This window comes from Rhinoderma darwinii, chromosome 3 (assembly GCF_050947455.1).
Source record: "Rhinoderma darwinii isolate aRhiDar2 chromosome 3, aRhiDar2.hap1, whole genome shotgun sequence".
Classification (NCBI taxonomy): Eukaryota; Metazoa; Chordata; class Amphibia; order Anura; family Rhinodermatidae; genus Rhinoderma; species Rhinoderma darwinii.
The window spans coordinates 103,384,663-103,410,829 of record NC_134689.1 but is presented as its reverse complement, the minus strand read 5'-3'; the positions used below and the strand labels follow the sequence as shown (position 1 = coordinate 103,410,829).

The 26,167-nt window shown below is 42.3% G+C and overlaps 1 protein-coding gene across 3 annotated transcripts in view; it reads left to right on the top strand.

The window, feature by feature from the left end:
- The window catches only part of STK32A (serine/threonine kinase 32A), a 224,000-nt gene that overhangs the window by 14,648 nt on the left and 183,185 nt on the right, over positions 1–26,167 (top strand). For 2 of the 3 annotated variants that reach the window (XM_075860026.1, XM_075860028.1), the window contains exon 2: positions 1,346–1,506. In XM_075860026.1, the coding sequence (XP_075716141.1) occupies positions 1,455–1,506 (52 nt within the window). In that variant the 5' untranslated portion in view covers positions 1,346–1,454. The remainder of the gene's footprint in view (positions 1–1,345; positions 1,507–26,167) is intronic. The other variant, XM_075860027.1, reaches the window with a different exon arrangement.

The following is a 26,167-nucleotide window of genomic DNA, read 5'->3' as shown; positions in this document are numbered from 1 at the left end:
CAACACGCAAAAAACGCTGCATTTTTTGCGTGCGCAAAACGCACACATTAGTGTGAATTTCGCCTTAGACAGAGATGACTACTGCACAAATGCCACCCCTGCAGCGAGTGCCTTCCCCTTATGCTACATCTACATTTATAGGGGAGTAGATGCTCAGATCTAGGCCTAATTAAGCTCGTTCAGCTATTAATCAAATCAACTAGACACATGAGATGAAAAAGCTATTCCATTCCGTCAGAGGAACAGAAAGCCGAACATTGATTTTAATGGTAATGCTTTCATTGCAGTTGGTTTCCATTTGTTCCCATTTTTTCAGGGAAAAAATAGCGCAGTCAACTAGGCTATTGTTTTCGTTAAAAAAAAAACAGAATCTTTACTGAACGAAAACAAAACGGAGACCAAATGCAACAGAAGCATTACCATTGAAATCAATGGTAATGCAAACCGAAGCTATAGTTTCCGTTCAGCTGTTTCTCTGACTGGGTGAACGGAAACCCCAAACGGAACCCGACGCTGGTGTGAACAGGCCCTTACTAAAAGTCTCAGATTCCTGTCAGTATTGTTGGTAGCAGAATTTCTCAGACCTATTCACAAAATTGGCACGCAGAAATATAAAAATATGAAGCAAAAACGTAACATTTCTATACACATTAAAATTAATAATGGAGGAATGGGACATTTATCATTGTAATAAAGACAGTAGGAACATATAACACTATTGTATAAATGTTTCAGCAAGTATGGAGAGTATATTTGGATATTCCCCTCACATTTTTCAGTAATATACCCCTACCATACTGATTTGTTCTCCCAATAAAACCACAACATTGACCGTGAACTACAGTAAAAACTTGTGACACTCCATCCTTTAGAAAACCCTTCTACAACGTACACAGCTCAGAGTTGACATTACCTGGCCGACAGGTTTTTGGACCTTCCATACAGATGTAGGCAAGTTTGTATTGACTGATAACTTGCTACAGCGTGATATCACACAACAAAAGCCATTGAAAAAAATCAAGTTAAAGGTTCTTGCCACTGTGTATTTAATGCGTTAAGAGTCAAGATAAAGATGGCTACATCTGTACATCCAATAAATTTTTCAGCGCTTTACAGAGACTATCATTACCCACATCTGTCTGTGTCCCCAACGGGGCTCACAATCTAATGTCCCTAATCTCAAGCACACATAACCAGGGCCAATTTCCCAAGTAGCCAATTAACCCCTCAGTATATTTTTAGTGCGTCTGAGGAAACTGGAATACCTGAAGGAAACCCCAGCAAACACTGGGGGAACATATATATACTCCATCAGAATGTGAATAAGTGCTTTTACTTTATGTAGGATGAAGAATTGTAACTGGTCTTCCTGCTGGATATAGGAGAACTGATGATCAGCGCTGTGGAACTTATGAGGATGTAACGACGGCACTTGGAGCCTGGCACAAGTGACGATGGGAGCCAATAACTCAAGCAAAACCCCTGTGTTTGACGACAACGAGGAAGGTGAGGGAAGCGCGAGTGAAGTACACTTGCTTTTAACATACAGTAGTTTGAATCATTATTTTGTTAGAGAGATTGGAGAACATGGATTTCTGGAGTTGCTCTCTTGTACCCTGCACAGGAATAGTTAAGGAGATGTTATAAACTCCCATCCCAATAATGGCAATCCATCTTTTGTGCTTACAGTACTTTGTACACGTATCCATAGAAGCTAAGTTGTACCTTAGAGGCACATTAAAGAATATATTATAGAATTTCATAGAAAGAACATTTTCATAACTAGGAAAATGGAGCTACTAGGGGCATGTAACATGCCAGGGCCATTAAAGGGGTTGTCCAGTATAAGATAAAAGGGGTTTCTCCAATGCTTTATGTCATCAGGAGACTGTTAGGCATTATATAAGAAGACTTGCATATACATGAAGGAGTGCATGAACAGCATTGATGTTAGCAATATCACGCTACGTGAAGCTCCGATCTAAAATAGGGGATATGTCTGGATAGTTTGCTTCACACTTAGTGATTCATGAGAATAGTGGGCTTTTAGCCCAATACACACATATTTATCCAACCTTCCAATGCTGTAATTATCACACGGATATCGGTATACATATGTTAATAAGTAGAAAAATCCAATAGCTGTAATGGCGCATTGCATATTTAACTAATAAACTATATTGCTATAGCTAGTAAAGTAAATTCTAAAGCACCATCGTGTGTCAGATTTTAACATAGTAAGGACAGGTGACTATTCCATCCAGCTTCAGTAAGCTGGACTGTTTCTCAAAACGCTCCCATCTCTGACATAAATCTGCAGTTAACGGATAAAGCTTCACCTTATAGACATCCTCCTTTCCCCGGCCCCCCTGCATATGTTGTGCAAATATTACTGATAATATTGAGCGCTCTCCTCCATGTCAGGTAATTTTTCCTGCTTTCTATTCAAAATGCAGGAAGAATCAGCTGAAATGCGTCAAAGCGCTCTCCGCATTACCAGTATTATGTGCAGAGTGATAGCAGATGCAGATAAAGCCAGAAGTCTGAGGTACAGCTTCAGCCAATAGTTGCAGAGCATTGAGTGAGGTCAGAGAGGGGCATCATTTTGGAAACTAGTCCTGTAAAGCCCAGTAACATGCAGTTGTTTTGTTATTTCTTTAAAAGGGAATGTGTCATCAGAAAATTACCTCTTTAAATCCGGTTTTTATTCTAAAAATATTTTGTCATTTTTTGGTATAATAATTTTTATTTATGTCATTATCTACATAAAGAACAGATCTTGAAATGTTCCAGATTTCACAGTCACCACAAGTCCCAATAGGCTGACCCTTCCTATTTTCTGAAACTCCCATGTCAGCTTTGCTTTGTAGACTGGGATAGAATAAACAGAGTCATTTCATTTTCATTAGAGGTTGGGTGAGGTTATGACAGGCTTCCTTATCTAGTCCTCCAGCAGGACAATAGAGCTATCACTACATTGTCCCTACATACTTTTTCTTATATAGTTATCGTTTTGCTTTATTGAGCCATTTGTTATTTTCTGCTCCACCTCGCTCTGCACTGTGGGGCTATGTTCACTTCATTATTATGTCAATATGTATTTCACATTATCTTCAATAAAAACAATTGAAATATAGATAAAGAAGTATAGTAAGGGTATGTGCACACACAAAATTAAAAATGTCTGAAAATATGGAGCTGTTTTCAAGGGAAAAAAGCGCCTCATTTTCAGCCGTTTTTTTAGCAACTCGCGTTTTTTGCTGTGTTTTTTACGGCTGTTTTTGGAGCTGTTTTTCTATAGAGTCAATGAAAAACGGCTCAAGAAGTGACATGCACTTCTTTTTCGCGGGCTTTTTTTTTTGCGTAAAAACGCTCCGTCGGAACAGAACGCCGTATTTCCCATTGAAATTAATGGGCAGATGTTTGTAGGCGTTCTGCTTCCGATTTTTCAGCCGTTTTTCGGGACGTTTACGGCACGAAAAACAGCTGAAAACACTACGTGTGCACATACCCTAACACTGCATACTATATATACACAGATTAGGCTTTATATGTACCTCCCCTGTATATTACTGGTTTCTGGGGGAGAGGGCTTTACACAATCACTTCCTGGAGACTAATCAATCTCTGAAATTTCTCTGTCAATAAACTCCCATTCCTTTTAGCCGCCAGAAAGCACACACACCCTGCAGTGCTGTCTTTACAGACAACACATAACGGAACTGTGTATTTCCAATATGGCCTTCCTGGCAAGTTTTAAAAAAAAAAAAAATTGCTACACCATTGAACATTATTTTTCTTCTGCATACTTACATTTAGGACCGTTTCACACGGTGTGTATTTGACGCGCTTTTCGGAAAACACATGCATTAAGCTTCCTATTGACATCAATGGGAAAGTGTGTCGTTAATGCAAACAACAAATTTTTTATGTGCGTGTGTTTAAAAAATGTATAGTGTAAAGAAGGAAGCGTCAGGTCAATTCCTTGGTGTAGAAAACGTGCCTTATTCCCATAGTCAATGAAAATCCTAATTACGCGCCAAAAAATCACGCACAAAAAGTGTAAAAGAACGTAATGAAAACACATCAAACGCCTGAAGTTTAAAAAGTATTTTACAAAAACTCTAGTATTTGACATGTTTGCACATCGTTTGTTTTTTTTAGCGCCATGTGAACAAGGCCTTAATTAATGAAACTAAAATGAAATAAATGAGACATTCCCTTTAAGAACCGCCCGCTGGAAATTTTATTCCTTTAACCCATGCCAATGTATACTGAGGGTATGTTCACACACTAGACTAAAAACGTCTGAAAATACGGAGCTGTTTTCCAGGGAAACAGCTCCTGATTTTCAGACGTTTTTGAAGTCACTCTCGATTTTCACTGCGTTTTTTTACGGACGTTTTTGGAGCTTTTTCCAATAGTCTATGAAAAACGGGTCCTAAAACGTCCCAAGAAGTGACAACTGCAATTCTTTTTCGCTGCCTTTTTTCCCATTGAAATCAATGAGCAGATGTTTGTAGGCATTCTGCTTCCGATTTTTCAGCCGTAAAAAACGCAGTGAAAAACGCTGCGAAAATCACGAGTGGCTTAAAAAAACGTCTGAAAATCAGGAGCTGTTTTCCCTTGAAAACAGCTCCGTATTTTCAGACGTTTTTTGAGTTTGCGTGTGAACATAACCTTAGGCGAAATTCACATGAACGTGTGCGTTTTGCGCGTGCAAAAAGCGCAGTGTTTTTTGCGCGTTGCAGTTACGTGTGTTATAAGTGTTTGGTACGTGACTGCGTGATTTTCGCGCATATGCTATCCTTATGACACTCTGTTTTTATGTTTAGAAAAAGAAATGAAGGAGGTTTTTTTATTTTTCCTTTCATTTCTTGATCTACGGTTGCGCGAATTACGCGCAGCACACAGAAGTGCGTCCGTGTGCCGCGCGTGATTTTCACGCACCCATTGACTTCAATGGGTGCGTGATGCGTGAAAACCGCTCAAGTATAGGACATGTCGTGAGTTTTACGCAGGGGACATACGCTGCGTGAAAATCACGGACTGTCTGAACGGCCCCATTGAGTTACATAGGTCCGCGCGACGCGCATGATTTTCACGCGTGCATCACGGCCGTGAACTACGTTCGTGTGAATAAGACCTTAAGGTGAAGCTTTAGTATATACTGCATTAACAGAGAGCTAGACAGTTCTGTAGTTGGACCGATTGACAATTGTAATTGCTAGAACCCTTCTAATTTCCATAAATTTTGAAAGCCCTTTCTTAGGCCAGATTCATACGAACGAGTGCAAACCTGGATGTCATGTGATGGCTGTTATTTTAACGGCCATCACACGGACGTATTCTACCTTCGTGTGAATAAGCTCTTAAAATATAAGAGTATGTTCACACGGCTTATTTGCATGTCACTTCATCAGACGTTTTTTGGAGCCGTTTTTCATTGACTCTATAGAAAAACCGCTCCAAAAACGGCCGTGAAAAACAGCTCCGTATTTTCAGACGTTTTTTTAGTAAGCATGTGAACATACCCTTACATGTCAAAGTACCATAGTGTCACAGGGTTAATTTTAAACTTGTTTTCGTAAAGGGGTTAATGGCAAGATACAAAATGCAAGTACTAAAAAAGAGTTGAAATGTAAAACATGGCCCTTATTTCGGAGTAGCACTCTAATAAAACATCTTTCAACATAAAAAACCAGTTGGTGTTTCCACTTATCTGGTTAAACCTCTAAACCTGTGCAAAGTAATGTTTAGAAATGTAATCTGGGTGAATCATCAGTCCAAAAACATATGTACAGTGAAACTTTTAGAAAAAGCTTCTTTTGAAAAGACCACCCTCCTCCTATATTAGATTTTTAATTCCCCTATCTTCTGTGTAAAGTATATTGGCCTCTTCGTTGAGAGGATCACGCCCTAGAAGACCACTTTTCACTGCAATTTTGGGTGGTTCTCTCAAAGAAGTTTCACAGTATTCAGTCAGGGTATGTTCTCACTACTTATTTTCGGCCGTTTATCGGGCCGTAAACGGCCGAAAAATCGGAAGCAGAACGCCTCCAAACATCTGCCCATTAATTTCAATGGGAAAAACGGCGTTCTATTCCGACAGGGCGTTTTTTTACGCAGTCGTTTTTCAAAACGGACGCTTAAAAAAATGGCTGTGAAAAAGAAGTGCATGTCACTTCTCGAGCTGTATTTGGAGCCGTTTTTCATTGACTCTATAGAAAAACAGCTCCAAAAACGTCCGTAAAAAACGCAGCGAAAAACGTGTTTGCTTAAAAATTTTCTGAAAATCAGGAGCTGTAAAACAGCTCTGTGTTTTCAGACGTTTTTTGAGCTTGCGTATGCACATACCCTAAAGAAGGGTCTCAAACACGCAGACCATGGGCCGCATGCGTCCCCTGAGGCTATCATCTGCGCTCGTGGGACACAGAGCCGCTAGTATAGGGTCTTCTCCAGGACTCTGTGGAATTCCCTGACATCGCTGTCCATATATGGACAGTGTTGTCAGGATCTTCCCCAGAGCGGAGTCCCGGGCAGAGCGCTAGAAAAAGGCTCTGCTCCGGGACTCTGTGGAATCCCCTGACATTGCTGTCCATGAATGGACACGCGATGTCTGGGGCTTCCCCAGACCCTGAGTCACGGACAGAGCGCTAGCATAGGCTCTGCTCCTGGACTCTGTGGAATCCCTTGACATCGCTGTCAATGAATGGACACACAATGTCTGGGGCTTCCCCAGAGCGGAGTCCCGGGCAGAGCGCTAGTATAGGCTCTGCTCCGTGACTCTGTGGAATTCCCTGACATCGCTGTCCATACATGGACCCGCGAAGTCTGGGGCTTCCCTAGAGCTGGAGTCCCGGGCAGAGCGCTAGTATAGGCTGTGCTCCGGGACTCTGTGGAATCCACTGACATCGCTGTCCACATATGGACAGTGATGTCTAGGGCTTCCCCAGAGCTGAACAGTGATGTCAGGAGCACAGCTGGAGTCCCAGTAGGAGCGCTAATAGCGCTCTGCCCGGGACTCCAGCTCTGGGGTTGCCCCTGACATCTCTGTCCATGTATGAACAGTGATGTCAGGAGCAGAGCTGGAGTCACAGGCAGAGTGCTATATGGACACTGATGTCAGTGGTTCCCCAGAGTTCAGGTGCAGAGCCTATACTAGTGCTCCGCTCTAGGACACCGGCTCTGGGGTTGCCCCTGACATAACATTCCGGTCCAGGAGGATCCCCTGACATCACTGTGTATGGACAGTGACATCAGGGAGTCCTCCAAAAGAGGAATCCCTAGCCAAAGCGTTGGCACTGTGGCAGCATCTACAGAGGCCACTGTGGCAGCATCTACAGAGGCCACTGTGGCAGCATCTACAGAGGCCACTGTGGCAGCATCTACAGAGGCCACTGTGGCAGCATCTACAGAGGCCACTGTGGCAGCATCTACAGAGGCCACTGTGGCAGCATCTACAGAGGCCACTGTGGCAGCATCTACAGAGGCCACTGTGGCAGCATCTACAGAGGCCACTGTGGCAGCATCTACAGAGGCCACTGTGGCAGCATCTACAGAGGCCACTGTGGCAGCATCTACAGAGGCCACTGTGGCAGCATCCACAGAGGCCACTGTGGCAGCATCCACAGAGGCCACTGTGGCAGCATGCCAAACGCTGCCAACTGAGCCGCCGGACTGCATTTAGCGACACTTAAACTGGAAAACTGGTTTGTTGAAATAAGCACGTGGAGAAATCTCGCTAATTTCCGTTAAGTTTAAACCTAGCGCTATTATTATAGTAATGTAGTATTCTTATAGTAATGTAATATTATTAGACACACCTTGCTTGTGTTACAAAAATATATTTTTATTTTTATTATGGATGCCAGAGGCTGTATGTGCGACGTCGACGTTTCGGTCAGACAGACCTTCGTCGGGCACTGAGCCGTGCTGGGGACTGGATCGGTACAAAATGATGCGTGTATAGCGCTGCTGTGGTCAGTAACCGGCGGCTTACCGCTCTGTGTTGGCGCCGTAAACGCCCCGAAAAAACGGGTGAAAATTCAGTGGCTGAACACCTCCAAACATCTGGCCACTGATTTCAATGGGAGAAACGGCTTTCCGTTCCCACGGAGCTTTTTTTTACGCGTTCGTTTTTAAAAACGGCGTGTAAAATAAGCCCCGTAAAAAAACTGCATGTCACTTCTTGAGCTATGTTTGGAGCCGTTTTTCATTGTCTCAAAAGAAAAACAGCTCCAAAAATGGCCGTAAAAAACGCTTGATGCATAAAAAACAGCTGAAAATTATAGGCTGGTTTCCCAGCTCCGTATTCTACAGCCTTTTTTGTTTATCGTGTGAACATACCCTTATAGCATATTCTGCGGGTATGCTGTAAATGTCTAATATGGGAATACCCCATTAATCACAGTAAAAAGAAGTTCTACACATTTCTTAAAAGATTTGTGTTTCAATTCCTCCTCATTTTTCAGATGTTTGCTCTCAGGGACTGGAAACGTTCTGAGGCTGAAAACTGTCCTGACCTACTGTAGTCAGGCATAGCTCAGACACCTGATGGTGAATCGTTGTAGGTATAAACTATTCTCCATATGGCTGAGTTCACACGACCATGTTACGTCCGTAATGTACGGAACGTATTTCGGCCGGAAGACCCGGACCGAACACAGTGCAGGGAGCCGGGCTCCTAGCATCATAGTGATGTACGATGCTAGGAGTCCCTGTCCTAGCAGATCCCTGTCCGTGTTAAACGACCAGGCAGTAATACATTGCAATACAAAAGTATTGCAGTGTATTATAAATGCGATCGCATATTATAGTCCCCTAATGGGACTAGTAAAAAAGTGAAAAAAAAGTTTAATAAAGTTAATTTAAAAAAAATGTGAAAAAAAATGAAAAACCCAGCTTTTCCCCTTACAAAATGCTTTACTATTAAAAAAACAAAATAAAGTTAAAAAGTTACACATATTTGGTATCGCCGCGTCCATAACGACCCCGACTATAAATCTATTACATTATTTAACCCGCACGGTGAACGCCGTAAAAAAATAATAAAGAACTATGGAAAAATTGCTGTTTTCTGTGAATACTGACTTTAAAAAAATGTAATAAAAAGTGATCAAAAAGTCGCATCTACTCCAAAACGGTACCAATAAAAACTACAAGCCGCCCCGCAAAAAAAAAGCCCTCATACAACCGCATCGGCGAAAAAATAAAAACGTTACGGCTCTTCAAATATGGAGACACAAAAACAAATAATTTTGAAAAAAAAGCGTTTTTACTGTGTAAAAGTAGTAAAACATACAAAAACTATACAAATTTGGTATCGTTGCAATCGTAACAACCCGCTGAATAAAGTTATTGTGTTATTTATACCACATGGTAAACGGCGTCGATTTAGGACGCAAAAAAGAGTGGCGAAATTTCAGATTTTTTTCTATTTCCCCCCCCAAAAAAAAGTTAATAAAAGTTAATCAATAAATAATATGTACCTAAAAATGGTGCTATTAAAAAATACAACTTGGCCCACAAAAAACAAGACCTTATACAGCTATGTCGACGCAAAAATAAGAAGGTTATAGCTCTTGGAATGCGAAAAAAAAATAAAAAATTGCTACACCATTGAAGAACATTATTTTTCTTCTGCATACTTACATTTAGGACCGTTTCACACGGTGTGTATTTGACGCGCTTTTCGGAAAACACATGCATTAAGCTTGCTATTGACATCAATGGGAAAGTGTGTCGTTAATGCAAACAACAAATTTTTTATGTGCGTGTGTTTAAAAAATGTATAGTGTAAAGAAGGAAGCGTCAGGTCAATTCCTTGGTGTAGAAAACGTGCCTTATTCCCATAGTCAATGAAAATCCTAATTACGCGCCAAAAAATCACGCACAAAAAGTGTAAAAGAACGTAATGAAAACACATCAAACGCCTGAAGTTTAAAAAGTATTTTACAAAAACTCTAGTATTTGACATGTTTGCACATCGTTTGTTTTTTTTAGCGCCATGTGAACAAGGCCTTAATTAATGAAACTAAAATGAAATAAATGAGACATTCCCTTTAAGAACCGCCCGCTGGAAATTTTATTCCTTTAACCCATGCCAATGTATACTGAGGGTATGTTCACACACTAGACTAAAAACGTCTGAAAATACGGAGCTGTTTTCCAGGGAAACAGCTCCTGATTTTCAGACGTTTTTGAAGTCACTCTCGATTTTCACTGCGTTTTTTTACGGACGTTTTTGGAGCTTTTTCCAATAGTCTATGAAAAACGGGTCCTAAAACGTCCCAAGAAGTGACAACTGCAATTCTTTTTCGCTGCCTTTTTTCCCATTGAAATCAATGAGCAGATGTTTGTAGGCATTCTGCTTCCGATTTTTCAGCCGTAAAAAACGCAGTGAAAAACGCTGCGAAAATCACGAGTGGCTTAAAAAAACGTCTGAAAATCAGGAGCTGTTTTCCCTTGAAAACAGCTCCGTATTTTCAGACGTTTTTTGAGTTTGCGTGTGAACATAACCTTAGGCGAAATTCACATGAACGTGTGCGTTTTGCGCGTGCAAAAAGCGCAGTGTTTTTTGCGCGTTGCAGTTACGTGTGTTATAAGTGTTTGGTACGTGACTGCGTGATTTTCGCGCATATGCTATCCTTATGACACTCTGTTTTTATGTTTAGAAAAAGAAATGAAGGAGGTTTTTTTATTTTTCCTTTCATTTCTTGATCTACGGTTGCGCGAATTACGCGCAGCACACAGAAGTGCGTCCGTGTGCCGCGCGTGATTTTCACGCACCCATTGACTTCAATGGGTGCGTGATGCGTGAAAACCGCTCAAGTATAGGACATGTCGTGAGTTTTACGCAGGGGACATACGCTGCGTGAAAATCACGGACTGTCTGAACGGCCCCATTGAGTTACATAGGTCCGCGCGACGCGCATGATTTTCACGCGTGCATCACGGCCGTGAACTACGTTCGTGTGAATAAGACCTTAAGGTGAAGCTTTAGTATATACTGCATTAACAGAGAGCTAGACAGTTCTGTAGTTGGACCGATTGACAATTGTAATTGCTAGAACCCTTCTAATTTCCATAAATTTTGAAAGCCCTTTCTTAGGCCAGATTCATACGAACGAGTGCAAACCTGGATGTCATGTGATGGCTGTTATTTTAACGGCCATCACACGGACGTATTCTACCTTCGTGTGAATAAGCTCTTAAAATATAAGAGTATGTTCACACGGCTTATTTGCATGTCACTTCATCAGACGTTTTTTGGAGCCGTTTTTCATTGACTCTATAGAAAAACCGCTCCAAAAACGGCCGTGAAAAACAGCTCCGTATTTTCAGACGTTTTTTTAGTAAGCATGTGAACATACCCTTACATGTCAAAGTACCATAGTGTCACAGGGTTAATTTTAAACTTGTTTTCGTAAAGGGGTTAATGGCAAGATACAAAATGCAAGTACTAAAAAAGAGTTGAAATGTAAAACATGGCCCTTATTTCGGAGTAGCACTCTAATAAAACATCTTTCAACATAAAAAACCAGTTGGTGTTTCCACTTATCTGGTTAAACCTCTAAACCTGTGCAAAGTAATGTTTAGAAATGTAATCTGGGTGAATCATCAGTCCAAAAACATATGTACAGTGAAACTTTTAGAAAAAGCTTCTTTTGAAAAGACCACCCTCCTCCTATATTAGATTTTTAATTCCCCTATCTTCTGTGTAAAGTATATTGGCCTCTTCGTTGAGAGGATCACGCCCTAGAAGACCACTTTTCACTGCAATTTTGGGTGGTTCTCTCAAAGAAGTTTCACAGTATTCAGTCAGGGTATGTTCTCACTACTTATTTTCGGCCGTTTATCGGGCCGTAAACGGCCGAAAAATCGGAAGCAGAACGCCTCCAAACATCTGCCCATTAATTTCAATGGGAAAAACGGCGTTCTATTCCGACAGGGCGTTTTTTTACGCAGTCGTTTTTCAAAACGGACGCTTAAAAAAATGGCTGTGAAAAAGAAGTGCATGTCACTTCTCGAGCTGTATTTGGAGCCGTTTTTCATTGACTCTATAGAAAAACAGCTCCAAAAACGTCCGTAAAAAACGCAGCGAAAAACGTGTTTGCTTAAAAATTTTCTGAAAATCAGGAGCTGTAAAACAGCTCTGTGTTTTCAGACGTTTTTTGAGCTTGCGTATGCACATACCCTAAAGAAGGGTCTCAAACACGCAGACCATGGGCCGCATGCGTCCCCTGAGGCTATCATCTGCGCTCGTGGGACACAGAGCCGCTAGTATAGGGTCTTCTCCAGGACTCTGTGGAATTCCCTGACATCGCTGTCCATATATGGACAGTGTTGTCAGGATCTTCCCCAGAGCGGAGTCCCGGGCAGAGCGCTAGAAAAAGGCTCTGCTCCGGGACTCTGTGGAATCCCCTGACATTGCTGTCCATGAATGGACACGCGATGTCTGGGGCTTCCCCAGACCCTGAGTCACGGACAGAGCGCTAGCATAGGCTCTGCTCCTGGACTCTGTGGAATCCCTTGACATCGCTGTCAATGAATGGACACACAATGTCTGGGGCTTCCCCAGAGCGGAGTCCCGGGCAGAGCGCTAGTATAGGCTCTGCTCCGTGACTCTGTGGAATTCCCTGACATCGCTGTCCATACATGGACCCGCGAAGTCTGGGGCTTCCCTAGAGCTGGAGTCCCGGGCAGAGCGCTAGTATAGGCTGTGCTCCGGGACTCTGTGGAATCCACTGACATCGCTGTCCACATATGGACAGTGATGTCTAGGGCTTCCCCAGAGCTGAACAGTGATGTCAGGAGCACAGCTGGAGTCCCAGTAGGAGCGCTAATAGCGCTCTGCCCGGGACTCCAGCTCTGGGGTTGCCCCTGACATCTCTGTCCATGTATGAACAGTGATGTCAGGAGCAGAGCTGGAGTCACAGGCAGAGTGCTATATGGACACTGATGTCAGTGGTTCCCCAGAGTTCAGGTGCAGAGCCTATACTAGTGCTCCGCTCTAGGACACCGGCTCTGGGGTTGCCCCTGACATAACATTCCGGTCCAGGAGGATCCCCTGACATCACTGTGTATGGACAGTGACATCAGGGAGTCCTCCAAAAGAGGAATCCCTAGCCAAAGCGTTGGCACTGTGGCAGCATCTACAGAGGCCACTGTGGCAGCATCTACAGAGGCCACTGTGGCAGCATCTACAGAGGCCACTGTGGCAGCATCTACAGAGGCCACTGTGGCAGCATCTACAGAGGCCACTGTGGCAGCATCTACAGAGGCCACTGTGGCAGCATCTACAGAGGCCACTGTGGCAGCATCTACAGAGGCCACTGTGGCAGCATCTACAGAGGCCACTGTGGCAGCATCCACAGAGGCCACTGTGGCAGCATCCACAGAGGCCACTGTGGCAGCATGCCAAACGCTGCCAACTGAGCCGCCGGACTGCATTTAGCGACACTTAAACTGGAAAACTGGTTTGTTGAAATAAGCACGTGGAGAAATCTCGCTAATTTCCGTTAAGTTTAAACCTAGCGCTATTATTATAGTAATGTAGTATTCTTATAGTAATGTAATATTATTAGACACACCTTGCTTGTGTTACAAAAATATATTTTTATTTTTATTATGGATGCCAGAGGCTGTATGTGCGACGTCGACGTTTCGGTCAGACAGACCTTCGTCGGGCACTGAGCCGTGCTGGGGACTGGATCGGTACAAAATGATGCGTGTATAGCGCTGCTGTGGTCAGTAACCGGCGGCTTACCGCTCTGTGTTGGCGCCGTAAACGCCCCGAAAAAACGGGTGAAAATTCAGTGGCTGAACACCTCCAAACATCTGGCCACTGATTTCAATGGGAGAAACGGCTTTCCGTTCCCACGGAGCTTTTTTTTACGCGTTCGTTTTTAAAAACGGCGTGTAAAATAAGCCCCGTAAAAAAACTGCATGTCACTTCTTGAGCTATGTTTGGAGCCGTTTTTCATTGTCTCAAAAGAAAAACAGCTCCAAAAATGGCCGTAAAAAACGCTTGATGCATAAAAAACAGCTGAAAATTATAGGCTGGTTTCCCAGCTCCGTATTCTACAGCCTTTTTTGTTTATCGTGTGAACATACCCTTATAGCATATTCTGCGGGTATGCTGTAAATGTCTAATATGGGAATACCCCATTAATCACAGTAAAAAGAAGTTCTACACATTTCTTAAAAGATTTGTGTTTCAATTCCTCCTCATTTTTCAGATGTTTGCTCTCAGGGACTGGAAACGTTCTGAGGCTGAAAACTGTCCTGACCTACTGTAGTCAGGCATAGCTCAGACACCTGATGGTGAATCGTTGTAGGTATAAACTATTCTCCATATGGCTGAGTTCACACGACCATGTTACGTCCGTAATGTACGGAACGTATTTCGGCCGGAAGACCCGGACCGAACACAGTGCAGGGAGCCGGGCTCCTAGCATCATAGTGATGTACGATGCTAGGAGTCCCTGTCCTAGCAGATCCCTGTCCGTGTTAAACGACCAGGCAGTAATACATTGCAATACAAAAGTATTGCAGTGTATTATAAATGCGATCGCATATTATAGTCCCCTAATGGGACTAGTAAAAAAGTGAAAAAAAAGTTTAATAAAGTTAATTTAAAAAAAATGTGAAAAAAAATGAAAAACCCAGCTTTTCCCCTTACAAAATGCTTTACTATTAAAAAAACAAAATAAAGTTAAAAAGTTACACATATTTGGTATCGCCGCGTCCATAACGACCCCGACTATAAATCTATTACATTATTTAACCCGCACGGTGAACGCCGTAAAAAAATAATAAAGAACTATGGAAAAATTGCTGTTTTCTGTGAATACTGACTTTAAAAAAATGTAATAAAAAGTGATCAAAAAGTCGCATCTACTCCAAAACGGTACCAATAAAAACTACAAGCCGCCCCGCAAAAAAAAAGCCCTCATACAACCGCATCGGCGAAAAAATAAAAACGTTACGGCTCTTCAAATATGGAGACACAAAAACAAATAATTTTGAAAAAAAAGCGTTTTTACTGTGTAAAAGTAGTAAAACATACAAAAACTATACAAATTTGGTATCGTTGCAATCGTAACAACCCGCTGAATAAAGTTATTGTGTTATTTATACCACATGGTAAACGGCGTCGATTTAGGACGCAAAAAAGAGTGGCGAAATTTCAGATTTTTTTCTATTCCCCCCCCAAAAAAAAGTTAATAAAAGTTAATCAATAAATAATATGTACCTAAAAATGGTGCTATTAAAAAATACAACTTGGCCCACAAAAAACAAGACCTTATACAGCTATGTCGACGCAAAAATAAGAAGGTTATAGCTCTTGGAATGCGACGATTGAAAAACGTAAAAAATAGCTTGGTCATTAAGGTCCAAAATAGGCTGGTCACTAAGGGGTTAAGGCTCATGAACACAACAGAGCTCTGCAGTGCGCAGGGGCTATGGGGAACTGTATAGCCTTTGTGCACTGCCGTACAGACTCCATCGGATTCCATATGTAAGCGAGAATACTTCTGTAACGAGTCCGATGGAGCATGCCATGATTTTTTTTCTTACAGAAATAAACCTCTGTATTCTTCCGTACCTCTGTAGGATATGGCTCCTTAGAAAACTGAGCCGTCATACAGCCATGTGAAGAGCCCTTAGTAGAATCTCTTGATGAAATATTCCCCTGTTACCTAAGCCGAGAAGTGATCTTGTGCTAGAAGATTTGATCACAGTTAACAGTACTGGAAACAATTATACTGAAGTCTTTCCATAAGACAAATGGTTTTCTATGATTGATTTGCTATGTTTTGGTTTGTACTATAGCAGATGCTGCAGACATATCAAGCATAAATGGCGCAACAAACAATCAACCTATTGGGTGGAGTCGGCAAGGGTAGCGCTCTTATTAAAAAGAGGTTATTCATTATTGACAAAACTTTTGTCACGTTGGGTGCGTGGACCCACTGGGCCGTACCGCCTTAACGGTATAGCAGGTGGCCAATAGGGTACAAGTCAGTCAATAGTTCGGATAGGTGTACCTGTGGTAACCGCTGACAGTAGTGAAGACAGGCTCAGATGGGACCTTGGCAGCAGGCGGACACCAGGCGTGGCATAACCAGGAAGGCGTAGTACACAGCACGACACGACTCCAACTCTAAACGACACTTGATCCGGGATAGCACGGGATACAGGATTCAGGTAGCAGGAACGGTAACACTGGGAAATAGGAAACACTTAAGGGACCATTTGCAGAGACGAACATAGGTAAATTACAACAAAGCTCAGGCGATGCAGGAAGGGACAGGGCCCTTCTTATAGTCCAGGGTGCTCATGGGCTAATTTGGTTATCTAATACAGGACACAGCAGAGTGAAGCGGAAGTGATCCATGGCTGCGGCCGTCAGGAGGTGAGTAAACCTGACAACCTGCGGCCATGGGTATTACAACCTTCCTAATAATTTTAGCTGTGCAAGTCCAGGCCCATTTTTTTGTGTTGTATGTGAATCTATTCTATGCTATAGGTGGGAAATAATGGTTAAACTCTAAGAATAATTTGGTTGTGAAAGACAAGCACTACATGTGATGACACATGACTATGACTTTCCACCATCAACATGTTTTTGCTGTCTACTTTTGCAAAGACGTCAGGACACTAGAGCACAGCAAGGTGTAATTATACAGACAGTGGATGGTTAATTGTATACTCTTAAAAGTCACAGCATAAATATCTAAATTATAATCCTGTGTGGTATAAAAATCAAATATGATGTTAATGACTCCAGAGTACTGGATATAAGTCAATAAAATTCTATCCGGAAAGAGAGGTGGCCGAATACCAGATATCAGGGGAAATAAGTATCAACTTATTGGATGCCAAGATTGTCCTTTTGGCATATGTCGATTTATATATTTTCTTAATGGGGTTGTCTCACGACAAGAAACAAGGGCTTGCCACAAAAGGTTGGTAGAATATAGAGCTTAACCCACTGATCAGTATTGAGTATAAATCAATGTTGGCTTGCAGACATTGTAAGGACTGCGGTGCCTTACGATAGCAGATGGCAGAGTTGCCACACAGGGCAGACATTAATAGCCGTGATCAAATTGACAGATGATATTTTCACACTATTGCGGCTACTGCCTTTGAAGGGAATCTATCACAAGGCTAATACTTCTGTAACCATGAGCAGCAACTAGTTTTAAATGATACCACAAGGTGTCTGTGCCACCCAGAGTCTCCTAATGACTCCCGTTTCCAGTAAGTATCTCTGACTGGTTATCTTAATCAAAAAGCATACGTTGACAGGCCTTTAACATAAGGTATAAATGTCTTGTCTCTGCAGTGTGATCAATCCGTATTATAAAAATTATTTAGAATTTTTGCTGATTCAGCCCTGGTACAAAAAAAATAAAATATGACTTACAGAGCATCAGTCGGAAATCTGCATTCTGGTCATACATCATCCAGGCAAGTCTAGCTACATTTAATTTTGTTGTTCTTAAGAGACCTCATATATTCTATGATATTGATAACTTGGAGATTATCTAGTTAGACTTTGTATTAAATGTTATTGTCCTCCTAGCAATATTTCTCTATGCATAGTGACAAAAGGTTTTGTTTAATGGGCATTTCCTTGCAAAACGTAAAAATGGCCATACTTTACTAAATCGGAGTTAACAACTATAGCCAAGGTTCATAAATAACATTTTAATTTTTTTTACATACAGATGTGTTAATTTGACTATATTGCTTGCTTGTTGGTTTCCCAAGGCTCTGTGGTCTGGACGATATCTTGGCGACAATGGCAGATCCGACAGGATGATCGTATATATGCAGGGACAATGTGTAGCGTCCATTACGTGGGCCGGCCGGTTTACTTACCTCCTGACGCCGGCAGCCATGGATCTGTGAGAGCTAGTTCCCATCTCCTTCCTAGGAGACGCCAGCGCTCACTTCCGCTCCGGTCCGCTGTGTCCCGTAGGATGCACGCGCACGCTCGTGTCCGCTCTTAAAGGGCCAGCGCGCGCACATGAAAACAATCAGCATCATCAACTCACATGATTTCCTGGACAATAAGAAGGCCTCTGCCCTTCTGATCCTTGCCTGAGCGTTGCTTGTCATATCCTAGTTTGTCTAAGCAAATGGTCTCCTAGTGTTTTCCAGTTCCAGTGTTCCATGTTCCTGTATCCCGTGCTATCCTGGTCAAGTATCATGCTGTGCTGTATTCCACACCTGTCCTGCTACTCCACGCCTGACGTCTACCCACTGCTTAGTCCCAGCCGAGCCTGCCTTACTCCTGTCCGAGCTGCCACAGGCACAGGTACCCTATACGAACTATAGACTTTGACCTGCGCCCTGTTGGCCCAGTGGGTCCCCGCACACTATCATGCCCTCACCAAATATCATGCCCCCAAACAAGATAATTCCCCAATAGTGCCTCCCCACACAGTTTAATGCCTCTATAGTGCCCACACACATGGAATAATGCCCCAATCGTGCTTCCTAAAGATAATAAAATATGATGCAGGCCTCCCAGGACAGGACATCGACAGGAATTCTGGACCGTCCAACTGGATCCTGGACAGTTGGGAGCCATGGGCGTAGCTACCAGGGTAGCAGGCATAGCAGTTGCGCTGGGGACCAGCAAATGAAAGGACCCATCTGAAGGAGATGTGGGTGAAGGTGAGAGAAAAAAAAAAGAAATTACAGGAACAGTTAATACACATCTCAGGAAGACTTCAGAGGTAAGAATAAGCTGAAGGGGGAAATTGTATTGACCAAACTAATTATTTGCTTTTTATGTCCTAAACTCACATCCCACTTGCTGTTGATAGGAGTCTTAGTGGAATTGGGCTCTATTTTGAATTTTGGTCAGGCCCTGTGGTTACTTCTTATGCCCCTGCAGGATAACATTCTTAAAAATAATCAGTTCACCCCTTTACAGTTTAGAAAAAAAATGCAAGTGCATGTTAACATAGAACAAATCCATGATACCAGTTTGAAAAGAGTGTGGCAGATAAGTTTGGTATTAGTCCGAGATTGACCCTAGTATAATAGCAACAAGCAAAGTTTAGAATGGATAAATCTCACTGTAAATGTCTATCCTTTACAAACATGTATGTCAGTGTTCCTGGAAATCATCAGAACTGGAAATGTGTGAAGACATGTTGTTCATATAGATTTTTGGTTGTTATCCCTTTAAGCATTTACTATCCTTAATAATAATTGTATAACAAAAGATAAGTATATTTGTGCAAAATTTATTTTGTACTTCTGCAGTTTGTAGAAATTTTTTGTATGAAGATTTCACTTTATTATGAGCTTCTAATCTACCATTAAAAGGTAATATCCCTTTAAATCTGAATTGTTCTAGGTAGCTTGACTACCCATTAAAATTGTCAGCATCCCTGTGTGTACATCAGCATCTATATTAATGTGCTGATTGCATGTCGGATTGATTACACAATCTGCAGAGGAGTAATAAACATAACTAATGCGGTGCTCCATATCAGAAAAACTGTTACTAAATTTACCTACAGAAGTCAAGAGTAGAATACCTGTATTAATACATTGTACTTCTATTGTATGCTAAGCTTTATAAAGCAGAAAAATGCTTAGATAAACTGCTACCTAGAATGTTCTCCAATAAAATAGCTGCAAAAAAACCCCAAAAAACAACCTTTTAAAATGCACAAAAAATTCTTAAAATTAACTTTAAAGTTTGAAATAATGAAATAAAAAAAAAGTCCCTGTCTCTCATATGCTGGTTACCCAGGATGCCTTGCCATTTTCTGGCCATAGGTTTTCCTACTTTCCTGTTATTTTTTCCCAAATATTTACAAAAGAAACATGGAAGGAAACTATGTGCGTGTAAATATACCCTAAAGTGGTTATTTGTATCTCTCTTGGAAAAAAAAGTACTAACGTTCCCAGTAGTGCCTATGGTGCCATACCAATAGTAAACAGTGCTAGCCTCATTGTAGTGACCGTACTGCTCTTGCCTGATCCATGCCCCTTCTCCACTGTCAGCAGCCAGCCAGGTACATGTATATTCTGTACCCAGGGTCCACTAAGTTGGTTAGTGCCCCTCCATTGAGTACCAAATAGGGCCCAAATAATACAATGACACAGTGCCCAAATAACAGAACCATAGTGTTTCCTAAGTAATATTGCTCAATTAATAAGCTAGGTAATGTATCTGCATCCTGTGCAACTGCTTTTTTTATAGGTTCGGATACTAAGTGTAGGCGGGTGCAAGCTTCAGGGCCACTGGCTCCCCCTTAAGTGGTAATGCACCGTGCATGACTGCACAGGTTTCACGCCCCTATAGCCAACCCTGACTATATCTACAACAATTTCTCTGTATGTGTTGCGGGAGATTAACAATAAGGGAGGTAGGCACATCGAGCTTAGAACAGATAGGGACAGTGACACACAGGATAAAAATGCTAAAACAGGGCTTGCCCGTGTTTATTTTAGAATCCAGAAAATATATAGTCTTTACAGATTGGGCAAAACCGAAAATAAATTCTGCTTGGCTGAGCACTAAGAGTTTTTGCAGGCAGAAAAATAATTGTCTCAGAATTCCGTCAGGAATTTTGAGGCAGATTTTGAACTGCCTACAAGTATTTTTGCAAGTTTTTTCACTGTGTTTTTTGTCCGCAGCTATTGAAGCTAATGCATGGAACACGGGGAAGAAAGCCACGAAAAACCATCAGAAACGAGCGCCGCAGGTTTTTTCTGCCTCCCATTGATTTCTATGGGAGGTCAGAGGTGGAAACTGCGGCATTCCGCTTTTCTTTCCCGCGAGCGGCCAATAGGTGCCTGGGAGAAATCAATGGGGGGTGATTTTGGCTATTTTTGATTCTAATTCAGACGCGGTTTTCACGTCAAAATCAGCACAAAAAACTCAGTCCTAACTATACAATGATCACTCTAAATGGCACTAAAGACACTGCAGTGTCTCTTGTTAACCACAGGTTCTTAGTAGATACAGTGAAGAAAATAAGTATTTGATCCCTTGCTGATTTTGTACGTTTGCCCACTGTCAAAGACATGAACAGTCTAGAATTTTTAGGCTAGGTTTAATTTTACCAGTGAGAGATAGATTATATAAAAAAAGAAAATCACATAGTCAAAATTATATATATTTATTTGCATTGTGCACAGAGAAATAAGTATTTGATCCCTTTGGCAAACAAGACTTAATGCTTGGTGGCAAAACCCTTTTTGGCAAGCACAGCAGTCAAACGTTTTTTGTAGCTGATGATGAGGTTTGCACACGTTAGATGGAATTTTGGCCCACTCCTCTTTGCAGATCATCTGTAAATCATTAAGATTTCGAGGCTGTCGCTTGGCAACTCGGATCTTCAGCTCCCTCCATAAGGTTTCGATGGGATTAAGGTCTGGAGACTGGCTAGGCCACTCCATGACCTTAATGTGCTTCTTTTTGAGCCACTCCTTTGTTGCCTTCGTGTTTCGGGTCATTGTCGTGCTGGAAGTCAGCAGCTATTTTGCCCAGACAAGTAGCCCTACAAACACTGTGAATGCACCTTGCTTTACACACATGGTGCAGGTGCATTTTATTAACTAGCATCCCTGTCTTAGCCCCCATGCAACCGACCATAAAATTTCTCCGTAATTGCGGACCATAATTACGGTCCGCAATTACGGACCAATTCTCTTCTATCAACCGCGGACACTTTCCCTTATATTTGCGGTATCCGGGCCGTAGAAAGCCTCCGCAAAAGATAGAACATGGCCTATCTTTTGCTTTTCATGGACCGTGCTCCCATACTCTGTGCGGGTGGCTGTCCGCGGCCGTCGGTGGCCAGCCGTGCCCGCGATCACGGGCAGTGATTACGGGCACGGCTGTGTTAATGAGGCCTCAATAACCGAGGTGGACTAGGAGATGAGGAACTTACCCTACTCTTACCCAATCCAGCTCTAGGTCCTAGTCTGCTTTTCCAAAAAGATAACTTTGGTCTATAATGGAAAGCTCAGACTTTCCGAACATTCCCTGGAACCTAATGACTCATGCACACGCACGTATTTTTTTCCTCCCGTAAATACTGGCGTAAATATGGGTACTTTGTCACACGTATTCGACCCATATTGCACTAGTATTTACGGACCCGTGCCCGTAAATACGGGCCTGTTGTCACCAGTATTCCACCCGTATTTACGGACCCGTTCTCTCTACAAAATTGCATTGCACTAATCGGCAGCCCCTTCTCTCTATCAGTGGTGAATAGAGAGAAGGGGCAGCCATTTCGGGCAGAGTTTCCGCAGCGGAACGCAGCGATTGTAAGTAAAAGAAGTTCATACTTCCCCCGGCCGTTGTTTTGGTGACGCGTCCCTCTTTTGACATCCAGTCCGACCTCCCTGGATGACGCGGCAGTCCATGTGACCGCTGCAGCCTGTGATTGACCTGTGATTGGCTGCAGCGGTCACATGGGATGAAACGTCATCCCGGGAGGCCGAACTGGAGGAAGAAGCAGGTAAGTTCACTTTTAATACTATTAACTCCAGGTAGTCACTGTCCCGGGTGCTGAAAGAGTTACTGCCGATCAGTTAACTCTTTCAGCACCCTGGACAGTGACTATCCCCTTACGTCGGCCTAGCAATGCTCCCGTAATTACGGGTGCACACACGTAGCCACCCGTAATTACGGGAGCGCCATAGACTTCGAATTACGGCCTGAAATAGGACAAGTTCCATATTTTTTAATGGCCCAGGCACCTTCCCGTAAGCAAACGGGAAGGTACCCGTGGCCAATAGAAGTCTATGGGCCCGTAACTACGGGCCGTAATTATGGAACGTAATTACGGCTGTTTTTACGTTCGTGTGCATGAGGCCTAAGGCTGTGTTCCCACGTAGAGTAAGCGCTGCGAAATTTACGCAACGGAATACTGTGCCGAAATTCTGCAGCATTGACAATAGCAGCAAAGTTAATGAGATTTCAAAAAATCTAATAGCCAAGTTGCGGTAAAAAAAAAGCACAAAAGTCGTACGGAAAGTGATCTGCGCCCCGCGACTTTCAATTCCGCAGCATGTCAATTTATGCTGTGTGTTTTGTGCGGAGATGCTGCTTATTTGGCCCATAGACTTAAATGGGGAGCATAAATTCTGCAAAAAATTTTTTTTTGCGGTTTTTACAGCGTTAACACAGTAAAAACCGTTGGAAATCCGCAGGTGCACATACAGATGTAGCCGTCTTTACCTTGACATTTAACGCATTAAATAAACAATGGCTGGAACCCTTATCTTGACTTTTTCAATGACTTTTAAATGGCTTTTGTTGTGTGATATCACGCTGCAGCAAGTTATCACAGTCAAGTTAAAGATGGCTGCATCCGTATATTTTGCTATAACGCTAAATCCGCAGGTAAAACCGCTGCAACAGTGTCGTTGTTTTTTTAAGATTCCTCTGTAGATTTTCTGTTGCAGAAAATCTGCAGCATATCCTGTGTGTGGGAAGATACAGATGTAGCCATCTCTATCTTGACTTTTAAGGCATTAAGTGTCCAGCAACTCTAGAACTTGACTTTTTCAATGGCTTTCCAATGGCTTTGGTTGTGTAATATCACGCTGCAGTAAGTTATCAGAGTCAAAATAAAAATGGCTACATCTGTACCCTAAGACACATATGACAGGATTGTAGGGAAACATCCCTGTCACTGTCTCACAGTGTATATCTATCTAGCTGTCTATCTGTCGGTCCATCTGTCTCATGAGACACTCAAAGAACCAAATTACTGTATGTACTGTATCAATACACTGTCTTTATTTACAGCATAATGCTCAGACTATTAAATGTCACAAAACAAAATTTGTAAAAAAAAAATATGCCTACCTCCACCTGGGTTAAAGAGGCTCTGTCACCACATTATAAGTGCCCTATCTCCTATATAAGAAGATCGGTGCTATAATGTAGGTGACAGTAATGCTTTTTATTTAGAAAAACTATCTATTTTAAACTACTTTATGAGCGATTTTTAGCTTTATGCTAATGAGTTTCTTAATGCCCAACTGGGCATGTTTTACTTTAGACCAAGTGGGCGTTGTACAGAAGAGTGTATGACGCTGACCAATCAGCGTCATACAGTTCTCTCCATTCATTTACACTGCACTAGCGATATAGTTATATCGCTATGTGCAGCCACATACACAAACACTAACATTACTGCAGTGTCCTGATAATGAATATACATCACTACCAGCCTTGACGTGATGTTTATTCAGAATACTGACACTTCTGAATCTTTTCTGTGAGATTCCGGCAAGGCAAGCGTAATCTCGTTTGAAATGACAGGTTACATCGTAATCTCGCGAGATTACGCTTGCCTTGCTGGAATCTCACAGAAAAGATTCAGAAGTGGTCAGGATTCTGAATACACATCACGTCCTGGCTGGAGGTAATGTATATTCATTAACAGGACACTACAGTAATGTTAGTGTTTGTGTATGTAGCTGCACATAACGATATAACTATATCGCTAGTGCAGTGTAAATGAATGGAGAGAAGTGTATGACGCTGATTGGTCAGCGTCATACACTCCTCTGTACAACGCCCACTTGGTCTAACGTAAAAACACGCCCACTTGGGCATTAAGAAACTCATTAGCATAAAGCTTAAAATCGCTCCTAAAGTGGTTTAAAATAGATCGTTTTTCGAAATAAAAAGCATTACTGTCACCTACATTATAGCGCCGATCTCCTTATGTAGGAGATAGGGCACTTATAATGTGGTGACAGAGTCTCTTTAAATGTCCAGACAGATGTGGCAAATGAGGCTTCACACCAGAGGATTACTTACTTGTGAACAGCATTTCATCGGCTGCGGCTGAGGTTCGCAGCCTTTTGTACATTAGCTCATAAGCCACATTCAAATACATTAGGTTGAGCAATACGTAATATTTAAAGGGAAAAAGCCTATTAAAGTTATAACCATAGTATTAAGTGCTAGTGATATGGTATTTATGGTGTTGACTCTGGTACCAAATTCTTGCAATTTTATGACTTCCCTGCCAACAGCTAAGGAGCTACATGCAGGAGGCCCAAATTCATATGTAGCTCCCAAACCACTGGATGGGGAACACTGGGCTATAGCATGTAACTTTCCCTGTCGTTACAGACTAAAGCCTCATGCACACTACTAGATTACGGATCTGAACAGTCTGATATGTGCCTCCGAAATTTACGCCCCATAACATTGAAATTACAACACCAAGAAGGAAAAGTTTTGGAAATCACAGGATTGATAGACATGTTGGTGATATGCAAATGATTAAAAATTGGGAACAAAATATTCCAAACATCTTGATTTTTTTCAGTATCTAGTATGAGCACCAGGCACAGAAATTAACGCACTTATAGGCCTTGGCATGCTATCAATGAGCTTACTAATGGTTGTCTGAGGAATTTTATGCCTCACTGAATGCACTTGGGCACAAAATCAGCAAGATTGGATTCTGGCAGCTCCCTTTGCAATTGCCGACCAATGATGTCTCAGATGTGTTTGATGGGAGACAAGTCTGGAGATGCTGCAGGCCATGGTAGCACGTTTAGGCCACACAGGCTGCTCATGGTAGCAACATGCGGCCTAGTGTTGTCCTGTTGAAAACCAACTTCTAGGAGGCTTTCGAGAAATTGACGTACCACTAGTTAGACGGCCAAATCAATGTAACGCTGAGCTGTTAGTGTACCTGAAATTAAGACTAAAGGGGTCCGGCTACCGTTCATTATGCACCCCACACCATAAACCTGGGAGTTGGACCGGTGTGACATTCCCTTATGAAAGCCTCTTCATTGCGTTGCCTACGTCATCTCCAGACCAATCTCCAGCTATCATTGCGCCTCCATTCCAGCCTCCATTGCCATCTTGCTGTGAACCATGATAGCCTTTGAGAGCGGTTGCGTGTGGTCAATGGAACACCTGTAGCTGGACGTCTGGCTTGTAGCCCAATGTCATGCAAACACCTTCTGATGGTTTGTGTCGACACTGGTTGCCGCCCTATGCATGTGATGTCCAATTTCACTTTCAGTACATAATGGATCACTACGCGCCATTCTTTCAATCAGACGATACATCCGTGCACAGGTTCGCCTCCGCGCACCTCTTGTTGTCATTCCAGTTTGTTGTTGTTCT